Genomic DNA, 21,550 nt, shown 5'->3' on the forward strand with positions numbered 1-21,550 from the left:
ATAGGATTCACCACCTGCAAAAAAAACTAACTATCCCTACGCATGTCAGACACCTATTATAGTTCAACACAAGCAATAGGCAAAGTTAAGTTCGACAAATAATCCTCCCTGATGGACCGAGGAGTCCTCTTCATGCCCACATTGACACAGCTCCACGGAGGCCAACACAAACTTTACTTGTCTGTCATGCCACAACAAAGATACCCAGAGAATGGCGAATGCTTTCCTAAAACGGAGAGGAGGAGGAGAAGGTTGAGGATGTTGATAATTGGCCTTTTTCCCCGATCACTGCTGAGGATCACAGCACAGGGCACAATGAAAGAAATTCATGCACACTGCAATGTGGTTAGAATGTGTGCCATGTGTCTGCACCTTCCTGCAGTCCTGCAAAGACCATTATGCAACCTGTACTCTGCAAACATGAGCACTCTGGCGTGCTGCCATTTTATCCTTTAATAAAAACTGATTGTAATGATTGCAGCTTCTCGTTTGTGGTGGGGGAAAAAAAAAAAAAAGCAAAAAAAGGTTCTCGTTTTTTAAATTCTTTAATCCTCAAACTCTGCCTTGAAGAGAGGAAAAGGCGGCAACATAAAAAAATGTGGTAAAAATGCGTTGGTGAGCATCATCCTGTGTTGGTTTTACAATGCAGAGCGAAAATCTGGGGTTGAGATCACCGAGAAGAGCTGAAGATCAAACCGCACCTCACTCTGATCTCTCTGAATGAAGACGAAGAGGAAGAGCACGGAGATGATGGTGAGGAGTTTGGTTTTTGTTTTGTTTTTTCCATACTGCAAAACCTTGTGTGGCAATAAAAATCCTTGTGTTACCGTAAAAAAATGTGTCCTGTTTGTTTAAATACGAATATAGTACTGAGTTTCTGCTCTTTAGGAAATGATAGTCTGTTGAGAGATGAAGGACGCCTTCGCCTTCACTACAACTCCATATCCTGAGCCTCGTCCTCAGAAAAGTCTGACATGGAGCTCTCGGAGGAGGAGTCCCCTCCGCCCTCCTCCTGCTCCTTTAGAGCCTCCTCTGTGGCGTATTTCTGGATGTATTCTGAAAGAGACAGACGGATTAATTAGTGCATGCGTGCGTCTATTAAAAATCACAGGACAACATTCCGCGCTTCTTGTGACTCATGCGACTCAATCAGATACTCTGCTTCGTAAAAATATTCAGACCTCTGAAACTTCTTCACATTCTCTCACATTATAGTCCAAAAAACAGGATTGCTTCACAGGTTATTGTACAATCGAGGGGGAATTTAGGGAAGCGTTTGATTTGAATTTAAAGCTTTATACCAACAAAATGTAGAATATAAATGAAATGGAAGGAAAATTATATATTTCAGTGGTGGGACTGGGTTCAAATTTTTAACCGAGATACTTTTAGGGTCTGTAATTAATTGACGGCATTTCAATCCAAAACCAAACATCAACAAAATAAAAAATCCTTTCAAAAACTCTATTGACTTCTAAATGATCTAATAAACTAACAGAGGAGCACAGCAGCTCGAAATGGAACTGGTTTCAAAGCCAAATGCAACAGCTGCAGTGTGGGAGTATTTCGGACTCAAACCAAATGACCGAGGTGATTTGGTTTTATCTTGTGTTTAGTTTTTATTCAAGTGTATTTTTAGTTAACAGAGACTGAGAGTTCAGTTTTATTTCTCGTTTTATTTTGTTAACCAGTTCCAGTGTTAAGTGTTCTGTTGAAAATAAAGTGTGTTTATCTTTGGCAGGAAATCGCATGCATTATTACGTCATTTCCAATAAATCAGTGTAGAAAAGGTCTTCAAACAATATTATCGTTTATCGCAATAATTTTTGAGACAATTAATCATTCAGCAAAATGTGTTATCGTGTCAGGCCTAGCAATGAAACGAAAGAATAAATCTGTATCTGAAGAGTCTACCTGGCAGCGTCTGGTAGAAATTCAGTTTTCATAAATTCCTGTAAGCCACGGTGCTAACGCCACACGCCATAAACACGTCTAGTGTATCTCCCCTTTAATGACGAGTCAGGTTAATCAGGAAGTTTCTGTGAACATCAATGTTTGAGTCTTTTCATCAATTTTCACTTGCTTATAACATCTGATTTAATATGATGTAATCGAACAGTTACTTTCCCTTTCTCACTTTCAGTCAGAAAGTTAGTCTTCCACCACAGAAAGTGTCTACAGAACAAAAAGTTCAGTTTTTAATTCATCTGCATCAATCAACAGATTCCCCAACCTGAGCAGTGGATCTCTGCAACTCCTCCATGGTTACCATGGGGCTCTAAGCTTCTCTGATTAATGCTCTACAAGCCTAACCCTGACCCGTCAGTTAGGCTGGATGGTGATGTCTCGCTAGCTTTCCACTAGTGTCATACCCTTTCCATTCTGTGATTATGGGTTGATATTGTTTTATGAAGTGCACAAAGCTCAGGATATTGTTTTATAAACTGACTGTATTCTATGGTCCTCATGTGGTTGTTGGTTCCCTAATGTACTCTAATAAATCACTAAGGTCTCCTCAGAACAGCTATACCAAATGAAACTCTATTGATAATCGTAATTAAGCACAACTTTGTCTACCAAGTAAACTCCTGTAAAATACATTTAAGATCGTCTTTTAACCTTACAAAAAAAAAGGAATAGAATGTAATAGAAAACACACATGTAAAGCACAGAGACTGAAATTGAAGATACATTCAGGTGTTTACTACCTTTAATCTTGTGTTTGTAGTCCTCTGGCCGGTGCAGGTACATGGCGGCGGCATCCCCATTCAGAGGATCGATGGGGTTGGGGTAGGCGAGCAGCTGAGGGAGGAAGGACTCAAAGATGTTGGTGAGGTCTGGCAAATGAAAGGAGAAACATGTGAGTGCAGTATCAACATTAGCCACAAGGTGTTGCTAGTTTATACCCATTTTTTTTTTAATGAAGCATAGGAAAATCATAAGTGATGTCGGTCTCCAAATCCATACATTCATTACCTTTTTCTATTTAACTTATATCAAGATGGCTCACTAAAAGGAATCTCTTCAGACTTCATAGAAAGATTCATTTTTTTGTTTTTCCCTCGATTGGTACATTTCAGGAAAATGTGGACGTTTAGTTTAGGTTTTTCTGTCTATTGTGCCTTACAACCTGAGAACCTATGAGAACAAGCTGTAGATAGGAAGTTAACATGAGACAAAGGTTTTGCTGCACCTTTTTCTATAGCAAAAAGGAGTTTCCTCACCGACAGGAAAGGAAACCAACCTGAAAGAACATTCACATATTCCGAGTTTCATTGGTGTTGTCAGTTTTAAAGAGGTCTGAATGCAGCAGCGCCTCAGGAAGTACTGCTAACTCCAAAATGTTACCTTTCCATGAGGACTCTAAAAGACTTTATGTTGTCATTTGCATAGTTTAATCGCATAAAACCTAAAATCTTAATCAGCAATACTTCGCTTATCAAAGGTTATGCAGTTAGTGGACAGAAATCTAAAGCAGTTTGGTTGATTCATAAACTCCAATTCCTGGCTTTGCTGTTAAAAATAAACATGAGCAGTCATGGGGGGGAAAAAAATTAGACTATCTTTGTCATCAAAAACAACAGCTATACAATTAAGCACTAACTGTGTGTATAAAGTAACTAAAACAAACTCGATGTCTAAAAGTTGTTTTTAGCAGTTTGATGCCACAGCTTTTTGTGGCCTAAACAGGTTTTGGTTATCAACAAAAACATGGATAATAGTTCGATATCAGCTCTTAAATGGGCCCGTCACGATAATGAATGCTGCTGGATGACAACTTGTCTCAGATATTATTGCAATAAACGATAATATTATCATTCAGTGTTCCACACTGCTGCTTTCCCCCCTCGGATTTAAAACCAATTCCATCTCCGTTTTTTCTTAATTCCAACTAGCCTTCTCTGGCTTGCTACTCTTCACGATGCTCTGATGCTGAACAAACGATGAGGGGAGCTGTGAGTGGAGACTGACGTACATGAGTGAAACCTTTAGTCATCTAGACTCTTTAATAAAAGAAGAGATAAAAAAAAAGAGTGAAAACACAAATTATTGATCTCATTTGAATTTATAATGTTAATCATTTTTATCATGTGATTTACTGTTTTTTGTTGTTTTTTCTTCTGTGACAGACCTAATCTTAAATGAAACTATTATCAACAGTTTTTTGTTATATTTGTCCAAAACAACTGTGTTCTGTGGTGCTTGACAGTTTTTATAAAAGCTTCCAGTGTCTCTGTTGTCCTTGGATGAAAAAACAAAAAAAGCTCAGCGCCTCTCTATTAAAAAATTCAACAAACTAATTTAAGCAAACAAAATTAATGAAACTTTTATCTATTTTTTTAAACATAATAATGATGCCAGCTTCTGTTATAAGAACATAAAACCTATGGTCCTTTTTCTCCTTAGTTTAACAAGTCATCTCTCAGGCTTATAGCTGAGGTTTTTTTTTTAACCAGCTGAATGTAGATTGGCCGGCCTGTTCTTTGCATATCTGACCTACAGTTTCCAGCACATCCTATACTTTCCCTTAATCTGTGTTTGAGTTATAAACAGCAGCCATATATTTCCTCAATGCATGGCTTTTGAGGATGTTTGTTTCACCAGTTCACCTCCACCCATTTCAGATATCAGCACTGCTCTCAGCTCTAAGCTTTGTTTTATCAAGTCTCCATCTTATTGTCAAATAATTGAATTAAAAAACATATTTTTCAACAGCAGATTAGCATTTTAAATAAGGTACTTTTTTAAATCCCTTTTTCTAAAAGATAATCACAGTTTGAGAACCCTCAGGGAAATCTGGAGCATCAATCCGTTAACACATTCATCTGTAAGCATCTCACTATGTGCATCAAGAGATACAGTGACCATTCTAGTGAACATTAAATTAAAAATAAGGTATAAGCATAGCAAGCTCCCATTTAGGTCCTTCGCACATCTGCATTTCTTGGCTAAAATGTCTTGAAGGCAGCTGGGGGAGCACACACCTGTCTGAGTCACGCTTAAGGCAGTGGCGGAGCCAGAAAGGTTACACAGGGGTGCCCAGGAAGGGACCCATGGGGGGCCCAAATCAGATAGGCACCATGAAAAGTCCAGGGTCAATGTAAACCGTAACAGGAAAACAAACGAGAAAACATCCATATTTTCCTTATAAAATCACCAATAACAGACTAGATTGCTCTAAAGCGCTTACTAGGACATAAAAAAACTTATTTACACATCCATGTTGTCTAAATTAAAGGTATAGAGCACGATAGGGAGGCATCTGACTCATTGGTTTTCACACATGCCTTTGCCACAGCATACTTTGAAAATGACTAAGGCGCAATAAGCAAGGCAAGGCAGGGCACATTTATTTGTATAGCACAATTCAGTACAAAAACAAAGCAAAGTGTTTTAAAAGCTAATCCACTATACAATTAATCAGTTAAGATTTTCCAAAATATTGACATATACATTCATGGGTTAGGTTGCTATTTACCTCTAATTAGATATGGAAACATATATTACTCAAATGATACACATACCTTCTCCCCATAAAACCCCCAAACTAGTTATCTTAATGTGAGCATAGTCATGAGAAAAATTAACTAATGTATTTTTATTGTCATTTTATAGTTAATATATTAACAATTAGAAAGCCAAATCAGTCAGGACATTCTAATTATAAGTATCGCTGTTAGTTCCAGAGGTGGTGAAACAAGCATTTAGGCCAAAGGTTACTAAAATTCAGCGTTTTATAATGACTGTTTTCTAAAACTGAAAGGTTTCGCAGTAGGATATTATCCAGATTAACTTAGCTAAACGACTGATTCTACTGTAACAGGCGTTTGGAAACTGCAGCTTGCAAATTAGATTTATCTAAAAATAATCAAACAACTTTGTTTTCTCCACATTCTTTCTTAAATGTATCGGACCTCCTCCCAGTGGTATAATAGGAAGTAGACTGTGTGGATAAACAGATGTTAAAAGTGTTCAAATCTCACTTATAAGGTGACTTTTTTTTTTTTTTTTTATCATCACCTAAAAATCTTTATGCTACTTAATATTTTCCTTCATTTGGTTTCTCATGCCATTTTATGCCGAAGTATCGGTTTACCCAAAGTACCGGTAACTCTTAGACATCTCGCTGGTTGATTGACACAAAGGGACAAAATGAGCAGCAACATAAACCCAAACATGTCTTCTCCACATGTTCAAGACTTTCTCATCTATCAGCCCTGAATGCTTGACCTGAATACTAGCAGCAGTTATCGCTAACGCAGTGTAAGCTGATTAAACAGAGACACGGTGCTGAGCTCTACTTCAGAGGTCTAGTTTGAGCTGTTGGCTCTGTCTGTGCGGGTTTTCTTTGGTTTGAATGTTAGCGGACGTCACTGTGACCTACCATAAAGAGCTGTCCATGTCTGGTTGATGACATCTAAACACACTGTTCCTGATCTGAGAAACAGACACAAAAACATCTTCAGGAAGCAGGAAAACTGTTTTTTATGCTCAGATAACTTCTTTTCTTTCATGCCAACTCCCAAAGCAATGAGTTTAACTTACGCTTCATCAATGTTGGGGTGAAAGATTTTGTTCATGAAACCTGAAACAAACAAAAAAAGGATTTTTAAAATGACTATCATGGACATCAGATTCAAACCAGCTCTTATTTCTCCTCTCATTTTGGTTCCAGATCTTTCTGTGACACCAAGTTATCATGATTAACAAGGAAGATAATATTAAAGGACGTATAACGGTCAATCCGTTATAATGTTATCTATAAGAATGTATATATCTATACCTATTGATGGGGATTTAAAAGGGTATTTATCTGGTAGATCCACCCGAACCTTCCATACGCCTCCTTCATACGGCGCTAAAAGATAGGAGCAGATAAGAAGCCATATCATTAGGAAAGTACCATATTAAAAAAATACACACCCCTTTGACTTTTTTTTCTCCACATTTTGTTACCTTCCAACCAGAACCTCTTTATTTTAAGATGTGGGATTGTGGTGTTTTGTGTGATCAACCAAAACAAATGAGTGTGTAATTATGAAGAAGAAGGAAAGTGACACATGACCGACCCGCCGGGGAGGGAGAGAAGCTGAGAGGTCCCTTCTACATCTAGAGGAGCTGCAGAGGCCTAAAGCTCTGCTAAACAACTATTAATCCAAAGCTCCATAAGTACTCTAGACACATGAGGCCACTTATGAACTTTTTGGCTTATGCAAAAATCAGAAAAACAAATAAACAAAAAAATGACCCCCATACATCAGCCTGGCCACACCGGTATCTGGTGTTGGCAGTGGCATACTGTGAAGAGACAGATGCTGGACAGCATATTTTGTGCCGGGCCGTTACTTGGAGAAAAAAAAACTCCCCGTTAAGCTAAAAATCAGGAAGATTTGCTAATTTTTTAATGTGCATACCGGCTCTTTCACTGACTTGGTCTCAAGAGCATGTCAGAACAGAGGCTGATTAAGCTGAAACTCTTAGTTACAATGGAATTATGCAGATTGCTTGACTTTTAATGAGAAAATGGCAGCAGAAACTGCATCTTTAAACACATTTACTTCAATATTTGCACATCTAGATGAGAGGGCCGCTGTGAAAACGTGAACCCTGTGTTGTTAAAACTGTCATTGGCTACCTGAGGCAGGTCAACATACTCCTGCCCGACAGCAGAGAGCAAGCTTAAAAAAAATTAAAGAAAAAAAGAAAAATTGCCCCTCGCTACACTCATAAAAATCCTGGTTAGAAATAGCCAAAAGTGTTGGCTGTTATAAGAAGAATTAGTTTCGTCCTGGATTACAAATCTTTGTTTATTCTGTACAACACACTCATTGTACCACATTTAACATATTGTGTGGAAGTTTGGGGGAATACATACAAAACAAATTTACAGCCATTATACGTTTTACAAAAGAAATCAATCCGAATACTACATAAAGTGGGATACTGGGAACACACAAACCAGTTATTTATCAAATCAAATATACTGAAATTCTGGGACCTGGTAATATTTAGAACTTCACAATTCATGTTTAAGGTCCGAAATCAAAAACTTCCACACAATATACAGGAAATGTTTGGTGACAGAGAAGGGGGTTATGATCTAAGAGGTGAAGGATACTTTAAAAAACAACACAACCAGAAAGAGTTTTTGTTTATCTGTGTGTGGAGTAAATGTCTGGAATGGATTGAATGACGAGTTTAAAAAAATTCAAAATGCAAACCAATTTAATAAACTGATTAAAACCGAGCTCATTTCAAAATACGCTATATAAGATGACTGTTTAATAGTCTATAATGTAATTGATGACATAAATAGAACTTAAAATAATTGTACATGGCTAAACATTATGTGGAATGGAAACAAGTGTTTTTTTGGTTTTTTGATGTTTTGACATTTAATTGAGGATAAATTGACAAGTAGGAAAGGGGCAGGACATTATAAGATGTATCTTCTACCTGCTCCTTTTCGAACAGAAAATATAAAATTTACATGTCACATGGGCAAAATAATTTGTTTTATATTTTCATTCTTAAGTTTGTTTCATTCAAATTTTTTTCTTTCTTGATTGTTTTTACTGTCTGTTCGAAATAAATAAAATAAAATAAATAAAATCCCGATAACCATAGATGGAGCCGAATACCCAACAATCGGAGAAAAACTAAACTATTTTATATATAAGTTGCCAAAGACTTAAACACAGCGCTAATCATGCGGTCAGAGAGTTTGCATAGGTAAGAACGGTCTAGTCAATATCCAGAGCTTTTTTGTATCGGTTGATCACCAAAAATACAATGATTGGCATTTTTAAGGTTACAAAGTGGGAAAAGCATCAAGGAGGTGTGAATATTTTTTTTTTGCAGACAGTAAACAGTTCTGTGATTCCAAGACAATGTATCCCATAAAACTGTGGAAACAAAATGAAGACAAAGGCTCTTACTTCCAGGTGGCCCATGGAATTTGACCACAAACTCATTCAGTCCACTCAGGATCGTGACCTCATGTTTACTCTCAATGCTGATGTCTGGTTAAAGAAAAAAACACGTCTCCAACATCCCATCAATTATAAAAACATTTTTAAAAAACGAAAAAAGGGGCTCCTTAAATCTGTTTTAAAACCATTTTGAACATGAATGAGAAGAGGTCAAAGGCTAGATTGATACCATGAGCAACAATAACGAGATTAAAACGTCTGAACCTTCATCAGATAAACTCCATCTGCAAATATTTACCTCTATACTATTATCTCATGGGGTGAGCGGTAGAACTTTAAACCAAATTTTTAAATCTACTGCTAAAAGAAAGATGCAATCATGAGTCATTTTACTCAAAGAAAACATTGAACCTTCTGGCTGGTTAATAGTCACAGGATGTGGTGATAGCAAGAAGCATGAGTGAGTCAGCTGTCTAACAACAACAACACAGAAAGGTTGGGTGTATTTCATCTTAGGTTTGACACTAAAGTAAGCCTTACGCCTTCTCTCATCACGCTGTCAGGAAACATTTAGTCACTTATATATGAACAGCAACAACGCTCGCATTGTAGCTACGGAAAATAACCTGCTAGACTTCATCTACCCATAAAAACAAAAAGGGCAGAGGTACAGAGACTTTAGACCCTCAGAAAAAGGCAGCAAACCACAGACAGGAAGACTCTAAATGTGATCTCAGGCAAAGGATCCTATAAATAAAACCTGTTAGAGATGTACAACTTGTACTCTTCCACCCCTGAGGGTTCCCCATAGAAACTCCAGCAAAGCTCTTTCAGCCTGAAACACAACAGGGAACTTGTTTGGTTGAAAGCTTACAATGCACTGTAATTTAGTAGGAAAATTACTTTTACACTAAAATATTATAACCATTTTCTGTGACAAGTCAGTTGTAATTGTAAAAATTCCTGCTTAATTACACACCCTTAAACTAAGGAGGTTTTTACTTCTATTTTGTTATCATTCCTTTTAGGTAAACACGCAAAAGAGGGCACTTTATTTTATTCATTGCCCATTTTTCACTAATAATATGCAATATGAATTCAATCCCTTTTTGTTTTGGCAAGACAAACTGTCAAAGCACTATTTGTCCCTTTAAGACAACAAATCTTCTGCAACTGCCTGAAGATTTGACTCTTCTTTGAGTTTGACTGTGCTCATGCTAGCCTGCTTTACAGCTAACAGCTTAAAGGTTAAAAGAAACACGATAACTTAATAATATGTTCTCAATCAGTGGAAATAAAAAATAGTTGAAATATAGACTCCTTTGAAATATTAGATTTAATCAAATATGTTGACTGTTACATTATTTTGGTCTCCATTCTGCCTTTTTGTTTGTTTTGGTCACCGTTCAGTGATGGGAAAAAAAATAGTCCTTCAGCTCATTATTGTTTTAAATTTTTTAGGGAGTGATTATCATAATTTTTACTGCATCTCAAAGTTTTAATTGTCCTATTAAGAAAAATTATTTTCCTTTAATTTCTCCCATTAAGCCTTATTAATGCCCTTATATACAAAAAAAGGCCTTGCCTGGAGGATGATGTCTAATGGAAGCAAAGTTTGCAGAAAAACACAGGTGATCCTCTCTGTTTATGCTGTAAATACCCTCTAAGGTTCTTTATGACCACCAACTTTCAATATAACTAACCAAAGAAGAGAATCGTACAGGCACTTGTTAAATAATTTTAAAAAATATATATATATTTTTTTTTTTTTTCCAGAGCATGCAGCACTGCAAACAGCAGTTTTTTAGGTCCAAAGAGAAGAGGTACAACATTTGTCCAATCAACATACATACCTAAATATTTTTATGATATTTGATCAACTTAAAACAAAGAAAAACTATGTAGAAATAAAAAAAAAAAGTTAAATTGACATTTTTTATGCATTTAAAGATTAGGGGGGAATAAATCACTTATGTTAGTATTTAACCAACAGATATATTGTAGAAAATCCTCTAAAATATATCTAAGAAGGTACAAATTGTTCCTAAATAGGGTAAAAATCAACAGATCACTATTAAGAATTGAAGATGCCATAACTCCTTGCAAATATTGCTTTGACAATATAAGTTGCAATAAATTCACATTCCTTACTCCTGCCTTCCTCACACGTGCATCCAGCAGTCTAAACCCTTTAGCTTCAAGCCTTAATGGTGTCAAGGTCATGGAGAATTTTAATCAGCCATTGATAGAATGATTGCGTCAACGATCTGTCTTAGATATATAGTAAGCCACTCAGGCTACGTTCCCACTGCAGGCCTTGATGCTCAATTAGGATTTTTTTGTGAAATCCGTTTGTTTTTTTTTGCGTTGCTGTTCACATTTCCAAATATATGCGACTTGTATGTGATCTCCTGTGTCATACAACACAAGTGTCCCGCATGCGCAGCAGAGGACGCAATGACGTCACAGGCCAGCTTGCACTGTGTTTACGGAAGTAAACATAAATGTGTCTTCATCTAGCGATCTTTCCCAACCATAAAAACACAATCTTTTCAAGATGATTAAACATTATACTGCTCTCCACAACATCGTCCCCCATGGTTGTTGTTTTTCTTAACGCTTCTTCATAGCAAGACCCAGAATAGTGACCTTTGTCAGGTATTAATAGCGTTTAGGTCGGATGAATGCGACCTGGCCGTTCAGACACGGGTTGCATTTGAGAAGATCAGATTCGTATTGGATTCAAGCAACATAGCCTAGTGGGCTGGGTCGCATTGGAAAAATCGGATCCGTGTTGTTCAGACAGCCATGAAAACATCAGATCCAGGTCGCATATATGGGCCAAAAAATCGGATTTGGATCACCTCAGGTTGCAGTGTGAATGTAGCACACTCTCAAAGGCGAAAAAGTCTGGAAAGAAGAGACCAAAACTGCATGAAAAGCATGAAAAGAGCCATTATTTATGTTAAAATGGGAAAGATGGCTGGAAATCCCCGATCAGAAACATTTCAAAATAAAACATATTTCAACTACATAGTCTTTATTGCAAACCCTCTGTTCTTTTCATGTTTTTCTTAGTTTTTCCTTTAGTTAAAAGAAAACAACTCACTGTTCCAGCCTTTAAACTTCTTTTTTTACTTCTTTTTTATCTTGTCATGCTAACTCAGGGACTGGATATTCCAGCTTCAACTTTTTGAATAAACCAGTTTTAACTAATTTAACTATTTTGTAAACTGGAGTAAAAACAACCTGTTAACCCGTTAATCCTGCAGGGTATGTGCAGTCTCCCCCCACCCCTCTGTCCCTACCATGGATGTTCCCAGCCCCCATCCCTGCATGATGCGCCCCTACAGCATGCTTGTTGTTCCCCATCAGCTGTGCGCTTAAGCCCCGCCCTCCACCGTGTTCCGGATGGTAACAGGCCGACCAATCAGAGAGCAGCATGAAGCTGCAGGACAAAAACAAAACAATTCAGCACACGCTTTCACTAAACCTTTACTGTAGGATAAAACTAACTTTAGCTGATTATTCAGGAAAACTGTTAACATGAAACGATATAATAGAAAGCTTTTAGTCGATTAAAAACACGATAATAAGAACCAATAGAGAAGGCATAAAAAATACATTTATATTAAAAAGATATTAATGCTCCATCCTGCTTTATTACGCACAGTTTGGACTTTTTTTTTGGAAGATGTACTTTTATTTTTCATTTACTCAAAGTAAACACGTTAAAGAGCGCCATTGAATAATAATTTCTAACAAGTTTTAATAAAAAGGCCTCATATGAATTTAATTACTCTTTGTTTTAGTCAGACAGATAGTCAAAGCAGTAATAATTTGATTCTATAAGACCATAAATCGCCTGCAGCTGCCTGAAGGTTTGACTTTTCATCGAGTTTAATTGTTCTCTTCTCACTGTAGCCTGATTTATAGCTAACTGCTGCGGTGTAAACGTTAAAAAAAATGTGACTAAACAATAGTGTCTTCCCGAAGAAGTCGTTCTAAAAAGTAGATAATACACCTTTTGTACTTTATAGCCTGTTGTCAGTGAGTGGGAATAAAAAATAGTTGGTTAAAATATTGACTTGGTTCCTTATAGAGCTGAGGCTAACAGTGTTTGAAGCTAACGCAAACGATGAAGTTCGCATGAGATTGGTCGAATCTGATTTAGCAGCACAATCAAGTGACTGTTCCAGTTCTTAGGGAAGCTGAACTGGATCTTAAAATGGTGAAATCCGGGCTACATAATTTTATGATGTCAACAGATTTTGTAAAAGTCAATGTGTGATTCCTCAACCTTTATGATTTGAATAGGATAGAATAGAAAATAACTTTTTTGTCCACAGTGGGGAAATTCTGGTGTTTACAGCGGGCAAAATGATTATAGAAAAAGAATTGTCATACAAATGTCGACCTTAGAAAAGGTGTATAAGAATAACATAATATAATATCATAACATAATAGTTATGAGTTAAATAAATGAAATACTGTATTGTTAAGTGTTTGACATTATAAATACTGTGCACCTGGAGAATAAATAACCAAAATACACATCACTGCAAATAAATGCTCTTAAAACAGATCAAGCCAAGATAGAATTACTTTACATGATTAAAAAAAATGTTTTTGGTTTGTTTTTTGCCATCAACCAAACCTAAAATGCAATCATACTTAAAAACCTGAACTTAAACAAACTCTGGATGACTTGACCTAGAGCAGTATGGCTAAGTTCAGTCATAAAGAGCTACAATCCTGCAACTTTTAGATGCATTATTTATACAAAACACTCTACCCAAATGGCTAAATTGATTTATTTGCATGATCTTTTCTTGTTCAAGAGATTGATTCATGTTTGAACTTAGAGAACTATAGCTCTCTATACATTATTTACAAAACAGCTTGTGATTTGTGCAACCAATGTTCTATAGGGAGAAATAAACAGGTTTATAGTTGACATATAAATGTTGTTTTAGAAACCATTTCCATTTTAGATGGGGAACTGTTTGAAAACCCACAGTTCTTAAACAGACCTGGGATAGAAATGTTTGCTATCAACAGGAATGCAGAATCAGAGGTACCAATCGGAGGCCAACTTCAAAGTTGTAGGCTAACAGAGTTAACTGCCATCGTTGTATTGCGACAGTTTCCGTTGCTAATTCACGATGGAAACAAACAGAACGACCACAGCTAATGTTATAATCATCAACATGGCACATTATGTCAAATAAAGCTCTATACAAACAGCGCACTCGCCTGCTGCGATAATTAGCTAAACGTTAGACACAAAACCTTGCCACGAACGGCAAAGTAAAACACTATAAAACAACACATAGCAGCCATCCGAGACAAAAATTGAAATAAGCAAAACATTAAAACAGCTGACAATCGTCACTAACAGACATGTTGGGTTCATTTGACCATATTCGGTTGAAAAGGATACAGTTTTACCACGTCGGTGTCCATTCGCCTCTTGCCTGGACTTGGAGACGACATTTTTTGTGTACCTCAAAGAAGAGATCTAAAAATACTACTGCGGATCTGAGACTACCTTAACCTTTCAGCTTGACAGCACCTACAAGGCCACCGGACTGTTAGCAGCAGCCTGCCTGCAGTGTCCATAAACAGGATCCTAAATGCAACATCCCCTACTTTTTCCCTTTTCTTCCTCTTTGACCAGCTCTACCTAGTTGGGTCCTGTCCTGAACACTCTGCCAGCGACATCAACCTCCAGCCAGCAGCCAAACAGAGCAGAGGAGGAGCTCACACACAGAAATACACTCACAGATCGCACACACGCTTTTAGTAAACTGCTTATAACCCACAGAAGCCACCATCCAGACTCCTTTTCTGCACTGACTGGGATCAAACTGCTTAAAAGTTACATTTAGTTTGTTTGTTGAAAAGTGGGTCAGGCTGACGCTCAAAAACAAAGTGCGTGCTGTTCTATCAGATCTAGATCTTTGCTCTATGCTCACTGTGAATAAGCACATTAGGCACAAGTTGTGTCACGTGAACAGCATGGATCATAAACATGATGAAATGGTGAATATTCAGGCATTTACAGGTGCAGATAAAAAAATTAGAAAGTCTTAGAAGTTTTTTTTTTTTTTCAGAAATTCACTAATAAAGCAGGAAATCTTATATCTATTTATTTTGTTTCATTATGGCAAAAAACTAATTCAATTCAGTTTCTTTATATTGCGTCAATTCACAACACATGCCATCTCAAGGCACTTTACAGTTCACCAGATCATACTGTCAAACTGATTCAAAGTTTCTATCAAAGGAAAACCAGTTGATTGTATCGACTCATTGACTCGAATGTAATCCCTCACACTAAGCATGCTTGTAGCGACAGTGGAGAGGGAAAACTCCCTTTTGACAGGTAGAAACCTCCAGCAGAACCAGGCTCAGTGTGAGAGGCCATCTGCCGAGGTCGACTGGGGTTCAAGGAGACAGAAGCAGAGATACAAAAAGCAAATATCCAGGAAACACTCTGGGCCAACTCTAATGTCAGAGGATGAAGAGCACATCCAGCCAGTCACAGTCAGAGAAACAGGACTAAACTGGAAAAACAGGCCAATCTCAAACATCTATAAACAAAGGTGTTGATGGCAGCNCATTTTTTATGCATTTAAAGATTAGGGGGGAATAAATCACTTATGTTAGTATTTAACCAACAGATATATTGTAGAAAATCCTCTAAAATATATCTAAGAAGGTACAAATTGTTCCTAAATAGGGTAAAAATCAACAGATCACTATTAAGAATTGAAGATGCCATAACTCCTTGCAAATATTGCTTTGACAATATAAGTTGCAATAAATTCACATTCCTTACTCCTGCCTTCCTCACACGTGCATCCAGCAGTCTAAACCCTTTAGCTTCAAGCCTTAATGGTGTCAAGGTCATGGAGAATTTTAATCAGCCATTGATAGAATGATTGCGTCAACGATCTGTCTTAGATATATAGTAAGCCACTCAGGCTACGTTCCCACTGCAGGCCTTGATGCTCAATTAGGATTTTTTTGTGAAATCCGTTTGTTTTTTTTGCGTTGCTGTTCACATTTCCAAATATATGCGACTTGTATGTGATCTCCTGTGTCATACAACACAAGTGTCCCGCATGCGCAGCAGAGGACGCAATGACGTCACAGGCCAGCTTGCACTGTGTTTACGGAAGTAAACATAAATGTGTCTTCATCTAGCGATCTTTCCCAACCATAAAAACACAATCTTTTCAAGATGATTAAACATTATACTGCTCTCCACAACATCGTCCCCCATGGTTGTTGTTTTTCTTAACGCTTCTTCATAGCAAGACCCAGAATAGTGACCTTTGTCAGGTATTAATAGCGTTTAGGTCGGATGAATGCGACCTGGCCGTTCAGACACGGGTTGCATTTGAGAAGATCAGATTCGTATTGGATTCAAGCAACATAGCCTAGTGGGCTGGGTCGCATTGGAAAAATCGGATCCGTGTTGTTCAGACAGCCATGAAAACATCAGATCCAGGTCGCATATATGGGCCAAAAAATCGGATTTGGATCACCTCAGGTTGCAGTGTGAATGTAGCACACTCTCAAAGGCGAAAAAGTCTGGAAAGAAGAGACCAAAACTGCATGAAAAGCATGAAAAGAGCCATTATTTATGTTAAAATGGGAAAGATGGCTGGAAATCCCCGATCAGAAACATTTCAAAATAAAACATATTTCAACTACATAGTCTTTATTGCAAACCCTCTGTTCTTTTCATGTTTTTCTTAGTTTTTCCTTTAGTTAAAAGAAAACAACTCACTGTTCCAGCCTTTAAACTTCTTTTTTTACTTCTTTTTTATCTTGTCATGCTAACTCAGGGACTGGATATTCCAGCTTCAACTTTTTGAATAAACCAGTTTTAACTAATTTAACTATTTTGTAAACTGGAGTAAAAACAACCTGTTAACCCGTTAATCCTGCAGGGTATGTGCAGTCTCCCCCCACCCCTCTGTCCCTACCATGGATGTTCCCAGCCCCCATCCCTGCATGATGCGCCCCTACAGCATGCTTGTTGTTCCCCATCAGCTGTGCGCTTAAGCCCCGCCCTCCACCGTGTTCCGGATGGTAACAGGCCGACCAATCAGAGAGCAGCATGAAGCTGCAGGACAAAAACAAAACAATTCAGCACACGCTTTCACTAAACCTTTACTGTAGGATAAAACTAACTTTAGCTGATTATTCAGGAAAACTGTTAACATGAAACGATATAATAGAAAGCTTTTAGTCGATTAAAAACACGATAATAAGAACCAATAGAGAAGGCATAAAAAATACATTTATATTAAAAAGATATTAATGCTCCATCCTGCTTTATTACGCACAGTTTGGACTTTTTTTTTGGAAGATGTACTTTTATTTTTCATTTACTCAAAGTAAACACGTTAAAGAGCGCCATTGAATAATAATTTCTAACAAGTTTTAATAAAAAGGCCTCATATGAATTTAATTACTCTTTGTTTTAGTCAGACAGATAGTCAAAGCAGTAATAATTTGATTCTATAAGACCATAAATCGCCTGCAGCTGCCTGAAGGTTTGACTTTTCATCGAGTTTAATTGTTCTCTTCTCACTGTAGCCTGATTTATAGCTAACTGCTGCGGTGTAAACGTTAAAAAAAATGTGACTAAACAATAGTGTCTTCCCGAAGAAGTCGTTCTAAAAAGTAGATAATACACCTTTTGTACTTTATAGCCTGTTGTCAGTGAGTGGGAATAAAAAATAGTTTGTTAAAATATTGACTTGGTTCCTTATAGAGCTGAGGCTAACAGTGTTTGAAGCTAACGCAAACGATGAAGTTCGCATGAGATTGGTCGAATCTGATTTAGCAGCACAATCAAGTGACTGTTCCAGTTCTTAGGGAAGCTGAACTGGATCTTAAAATGGTGAAATCCGGGCTACATAATTTTATGATGTCAACAGATTTTGTAAAAGTCAATGTGTGATTCCTCAACCTTTATGATTTGAATAGGATAGAATAGAAAATAACTTTTTTGTCCACAGTGGGGAAATTCTGGTGTTTACAGCGGGCAAAATGATTATAGAAAAAGAATTGTCATACAAATGTCGACCTTAGAAAAGGTGTATAAGAATAACATAATATAATATCATAACATAATAGTTATGAGTTAAATAAATGAAATACTGTATTGTTAAGTGTTTTCACATTATAAATACTGTGCACCTGGAGAATAAATAACCAAAATACACATCACTGCAAATAAATGCTCTTAAAACAGATCAAGCCAAGATAGAATTACTTTACATGATTAAAAAAAAATGTTTTTGGTTTGTTTTTTGCCATCAACCAAACCTAAAATGCAATCATACTTAAAAACCTGAACTTAAACAAACTCTGGATGACTTGACCTAGAGCAGTATGGCTAAGTTCAGTCATAAAGAGCTACAATCCTGCAACTTTTAGATGCATTATTTATACAAAACACTCTACCCAAATGGCTAAATTGATTTATTTGCATGATCTTTTCTTGTTCAAGAGATTGATTCATGTTTGAACTTAGAGAACTATAGCTCTCTATACATTATTTACAAAACAGCTTGTGATTTGTGCAACCAATGTTCTATAGGGAGAAATAAACAGGTTTATAGTTGACATATAAATGTTGTTTTAGAAACCATTTCCATTTTAGATGGGGAACTGTTTGAAAACCCACAGTTCTTAAACAGACCTGGGATAGAAATGTTTGCTATCAACAGGAATGCAGAATCAGAGGTACCAATCGGAGGCCAACTTCAAAGTTGTAGGCTAACAGAGTTAACTGCCATCGTTGTATTGCGACAGTTTCCGTTGCTAATTCACGATGGAAACAAACAGAACGACCACAGCTAATGTTATAATCATCAACATGGCACATTATGTCAAATAAAGCTCTATACAAACAGCGCACTCGCCTGCTGCGATAATTAGCTAAACGTTAGACACAAAACCTTGCCACGAACGGCAAAGTAAAACACTATAAAACAACACATAGCAGCCATCCGAGACAAAAATTGAAATAAGCAAAACATTAAAACAGCTGACAATCGTCACTAACAGACATGTTGGGTTCATTTGACCATATTCGGTTGAAAAGGATACAGTTTTACCACGTCGGTGTCCATTCGCCTCTTGCCTGGACTTGGAGACGACATTTTTTGTGTACCTCAAAGAAGAGATCTAAAAATACTACTGCGGATCTGAGACTACCTTAACCTTTCAGCTTGACAGCACCTACAAGGCCACCGGACTGTTAGCAGCAGCCTGCCTGCAGTGTCCATAAACAGGATCCTAAATGCAACATCCCCTACTTTTTCCCTTTTCTTCCTCTTTGACCAGCTCTACCTAGTTGGGTCCTGTCCTGAACACTCTGCCAGCGACATCAACCTCCAGCCAGCAGCCAAACAGAGCAGAGGAGGAGCTCACACACAGAAATACACTCACAGATCGCACACACGCTTTTAGTAAACTGCTTATAACCCACAGAAGCCACCATCCAGACTCCTTTTCTGCACTGACTGGGATCAAACTGCTTAAAAGTTACATTTAGTTTGTTTGTTGAAAAGTGGGTCAGGCTGACGCTCAAAAACAAAGTGCGTGCTGTTCTATCAGATCTAGATCTTTGCTCTATGCTCACTGTGAATAAGCACATTAGGCACAAGTTGTGTCACGTGAACAGCATGGATCATAAACATGATGAAATGGTGAATATTCAGGCATTTACAGGTGCAGATAAAAAAATTAGAAAGTCTTAGAAGTTTTTTTTTTTTTTCAGAAATTCACTAATAAAGCAGGAAATCTTATATCTATTTATTTTGTTTCATTATGGCAAAAAACTAATTCAATTCAGTTTCTTTATATTGCGTCAATTCACAACACATGCCATCTCAAGGCACTTTACAGTTCACCAGATCATACTGTCAAACTGATTCAAAGTTTCTATCTAAGGAAAACCAGTTGATTGTATCGACTCATTGACTCGAATGTAATCCCTCACACTAAGCATGCTTGTAGCGACAGTGGAGAGGAAAAACTCCCTTTTGACAGGTAGAAACCTCCAGCAGAACCAGGCTCAGTGTGAGAGGCCATCTGCCGAGGCCGACTGGGGTTCAAGGAGACAGAAGCAGAGATACAAAAAGCAAATATCCAGGAAACACTCTGGGCCAACTCTAATGTCAGAGGATGAAGAGAGCACATCCAGCCAGTCACAGTCAGAGAAACAGGACTAAACTGGAAAAACAGGCCAATCTCAAACATCTATAAACAAAGGTGTTGATGGCAGCAGCACAGCTGATATTTCTCGCCAGGGTGGTGTCACAGCCAAACAGGAACAGACGAACCGAAGCTACTATGAGAAAAAGCATAGAGAGCAATATGCAGAATAATAAACACAGAAGGTTCTCAGAAAATTTTAATATTCACCAAGATCAAAAAATACAAAACATATACTTTTTGTAAATTCTCAACAATTATAGGAAAGACTGCTGGCTCATGAGTCTTTCATAGGAGTCATCTACATCACTCTTCATGGGTAAACCTCATTGCTAAAGATTTAACATGCATTTTCACTTTTTTTTAAACAAAATAAAAGATATAATGTTGCAAATACTCACATCTATGAAAACATCTGCTCCTCTTAACAAAATACAAATAGGAAAGAGAATATCAAAACAAAGATTTAAAACATTTCAGCTCTCATATTGAGGCACTCATAGACAGAACAATTGAACCCCCAATAAGGCTAATTTAGCTGTAAACTGGTTCCCATGTGGATCAGTGATGGGTTTGTACATGACAGCATATGCAATTTGCTGGCAACAGAGCCCGTACGTCAAGGCATAACAAGTCAAATGATCTGTTACAGCCACTGTTCAAAGCATGTGACTGTCAGTCTAAACAGTTAGTGAAGGTTTGAAGACAAGAAGGTGCTTTCTACATGAACCATTAAGCATTATTAGTACTTTACAGACTTTATTAGGAGTGTTATTTAGAGTTTGCAACATACAGGGTAGTCGGAGTCTGTGCATTTGCACAACAGATGTCAGAGGTCATCAAGAAATGCTCATCCAGGAGGATTGAATCCTGCAAAGTCATCAACTCTTTACAATCAGCTAGTTTTCCTTGGATAGATATGTATGATTTTATTAAATTCTCTTTGTAAAGTACATGAAATATGTTGTGAATTTGCTCTTAATACATCAAATTAATTAAATTAAAAAGAGTGCAGTGGAAATTTCTGATACAACATCAAAAACAAGCTATTTTTGGAATTAGGAGAAAACATTGTGACATGCTACAACAACTTTAGTCAAGTATGTTTTATGATGACTAGATAATTTCAGTCTTAACTGAACACAGAGGAAGTAACTTTACTGGGTGGAATACATGTAGGAAGAGCCAACTTCGGAACGGGTCGATTTTTAAGCCATTCGGTGCATTTTTTCGTTGATTTGTGTTATATCACATTTAATTTTTCTGTGTTACACATCTAACATATTATTTGTCTGATATGAGTTGATAATGTAGGTCACATAAGATTTACTCTCTATGTTTACCAGAATTCCTAACAAAAACAGCAGAGA

The 21,550-nt window shown here is 37.2% G+C and overlaps 1 protein-coding gene across 1 annotated transcript; it reads right to left on the reverse strand.

Moving 5' to 3' along the window:
• Nucleotides 1–784: 784 nt before the first annotated feature.
• Nucleotides 785–14,749, reverse strand: LOC107104417 (ubiquitin-conjugating enzyme E2 H-like). The gene is made up of 7 exons (XM_015404416.1): nt 14,377–14,749; nt 8,940–9,016; nt 6,785–6,859; nt 6,547–6,586; nt 6,386–6,438; nt 2,709–2,837; nt 785–1,056 (listed from the first exon to the last, which is right to left on the reverse strand). The coding sequence occupies exons 1-7, from the start codon at nt 14,427–14,429 to the stop codon at nt 932–934; spliced, it is 552 nt and encodes a 183-aa protein (XP_015259902.1). The 5' UTR covers nt 14,430–14,749; the 3' UTR covers nt 785–931.
• Between the last annotated feature and the right edge of the window lie 6,801 nt (nt 14,750–21,550).

This window comes from Cyprinodon variegatus, unplaced genomic scaffold (genome assembly GCF_000732505.1).
Source record: "Cyprinodon variegatus isolate N-32 unplaced genomic scaffold, C_variegatus-1.0 Scaffold35, whole genome shotgun sequence".
NCBI classification, from domain to species: Eukaryota; Metazoa; Chordata; class Actinopteri; order Cyprinodontiformes; family Cyprinodontidae; genus Cyprinodon; species Cyprinodon variegatus.

Coding starts and splice junctions, on each gene's coding strand:
- LOC107104417 (XM_015404416.1), bottom strand. CDS start 14,429: ATGTCGTCTCCAAGTCCAGGCAAGAGGCGAATGGACACCGACGTGGTA. Junction 6,439..6,546: donor CACCCCAACATTGATGAAGC/GTAAGTTAAACT, acceptor TCTGTTTCTCAG/ATCAGGAACAGTGTGTTTAG. Junction 2,838..6,385: donor GACATGGACAGCTCTTTATG/GTAGGTCACAGT, acceptor TTCATTTGCCAG/ACCTCACCAACATCTTTGAG.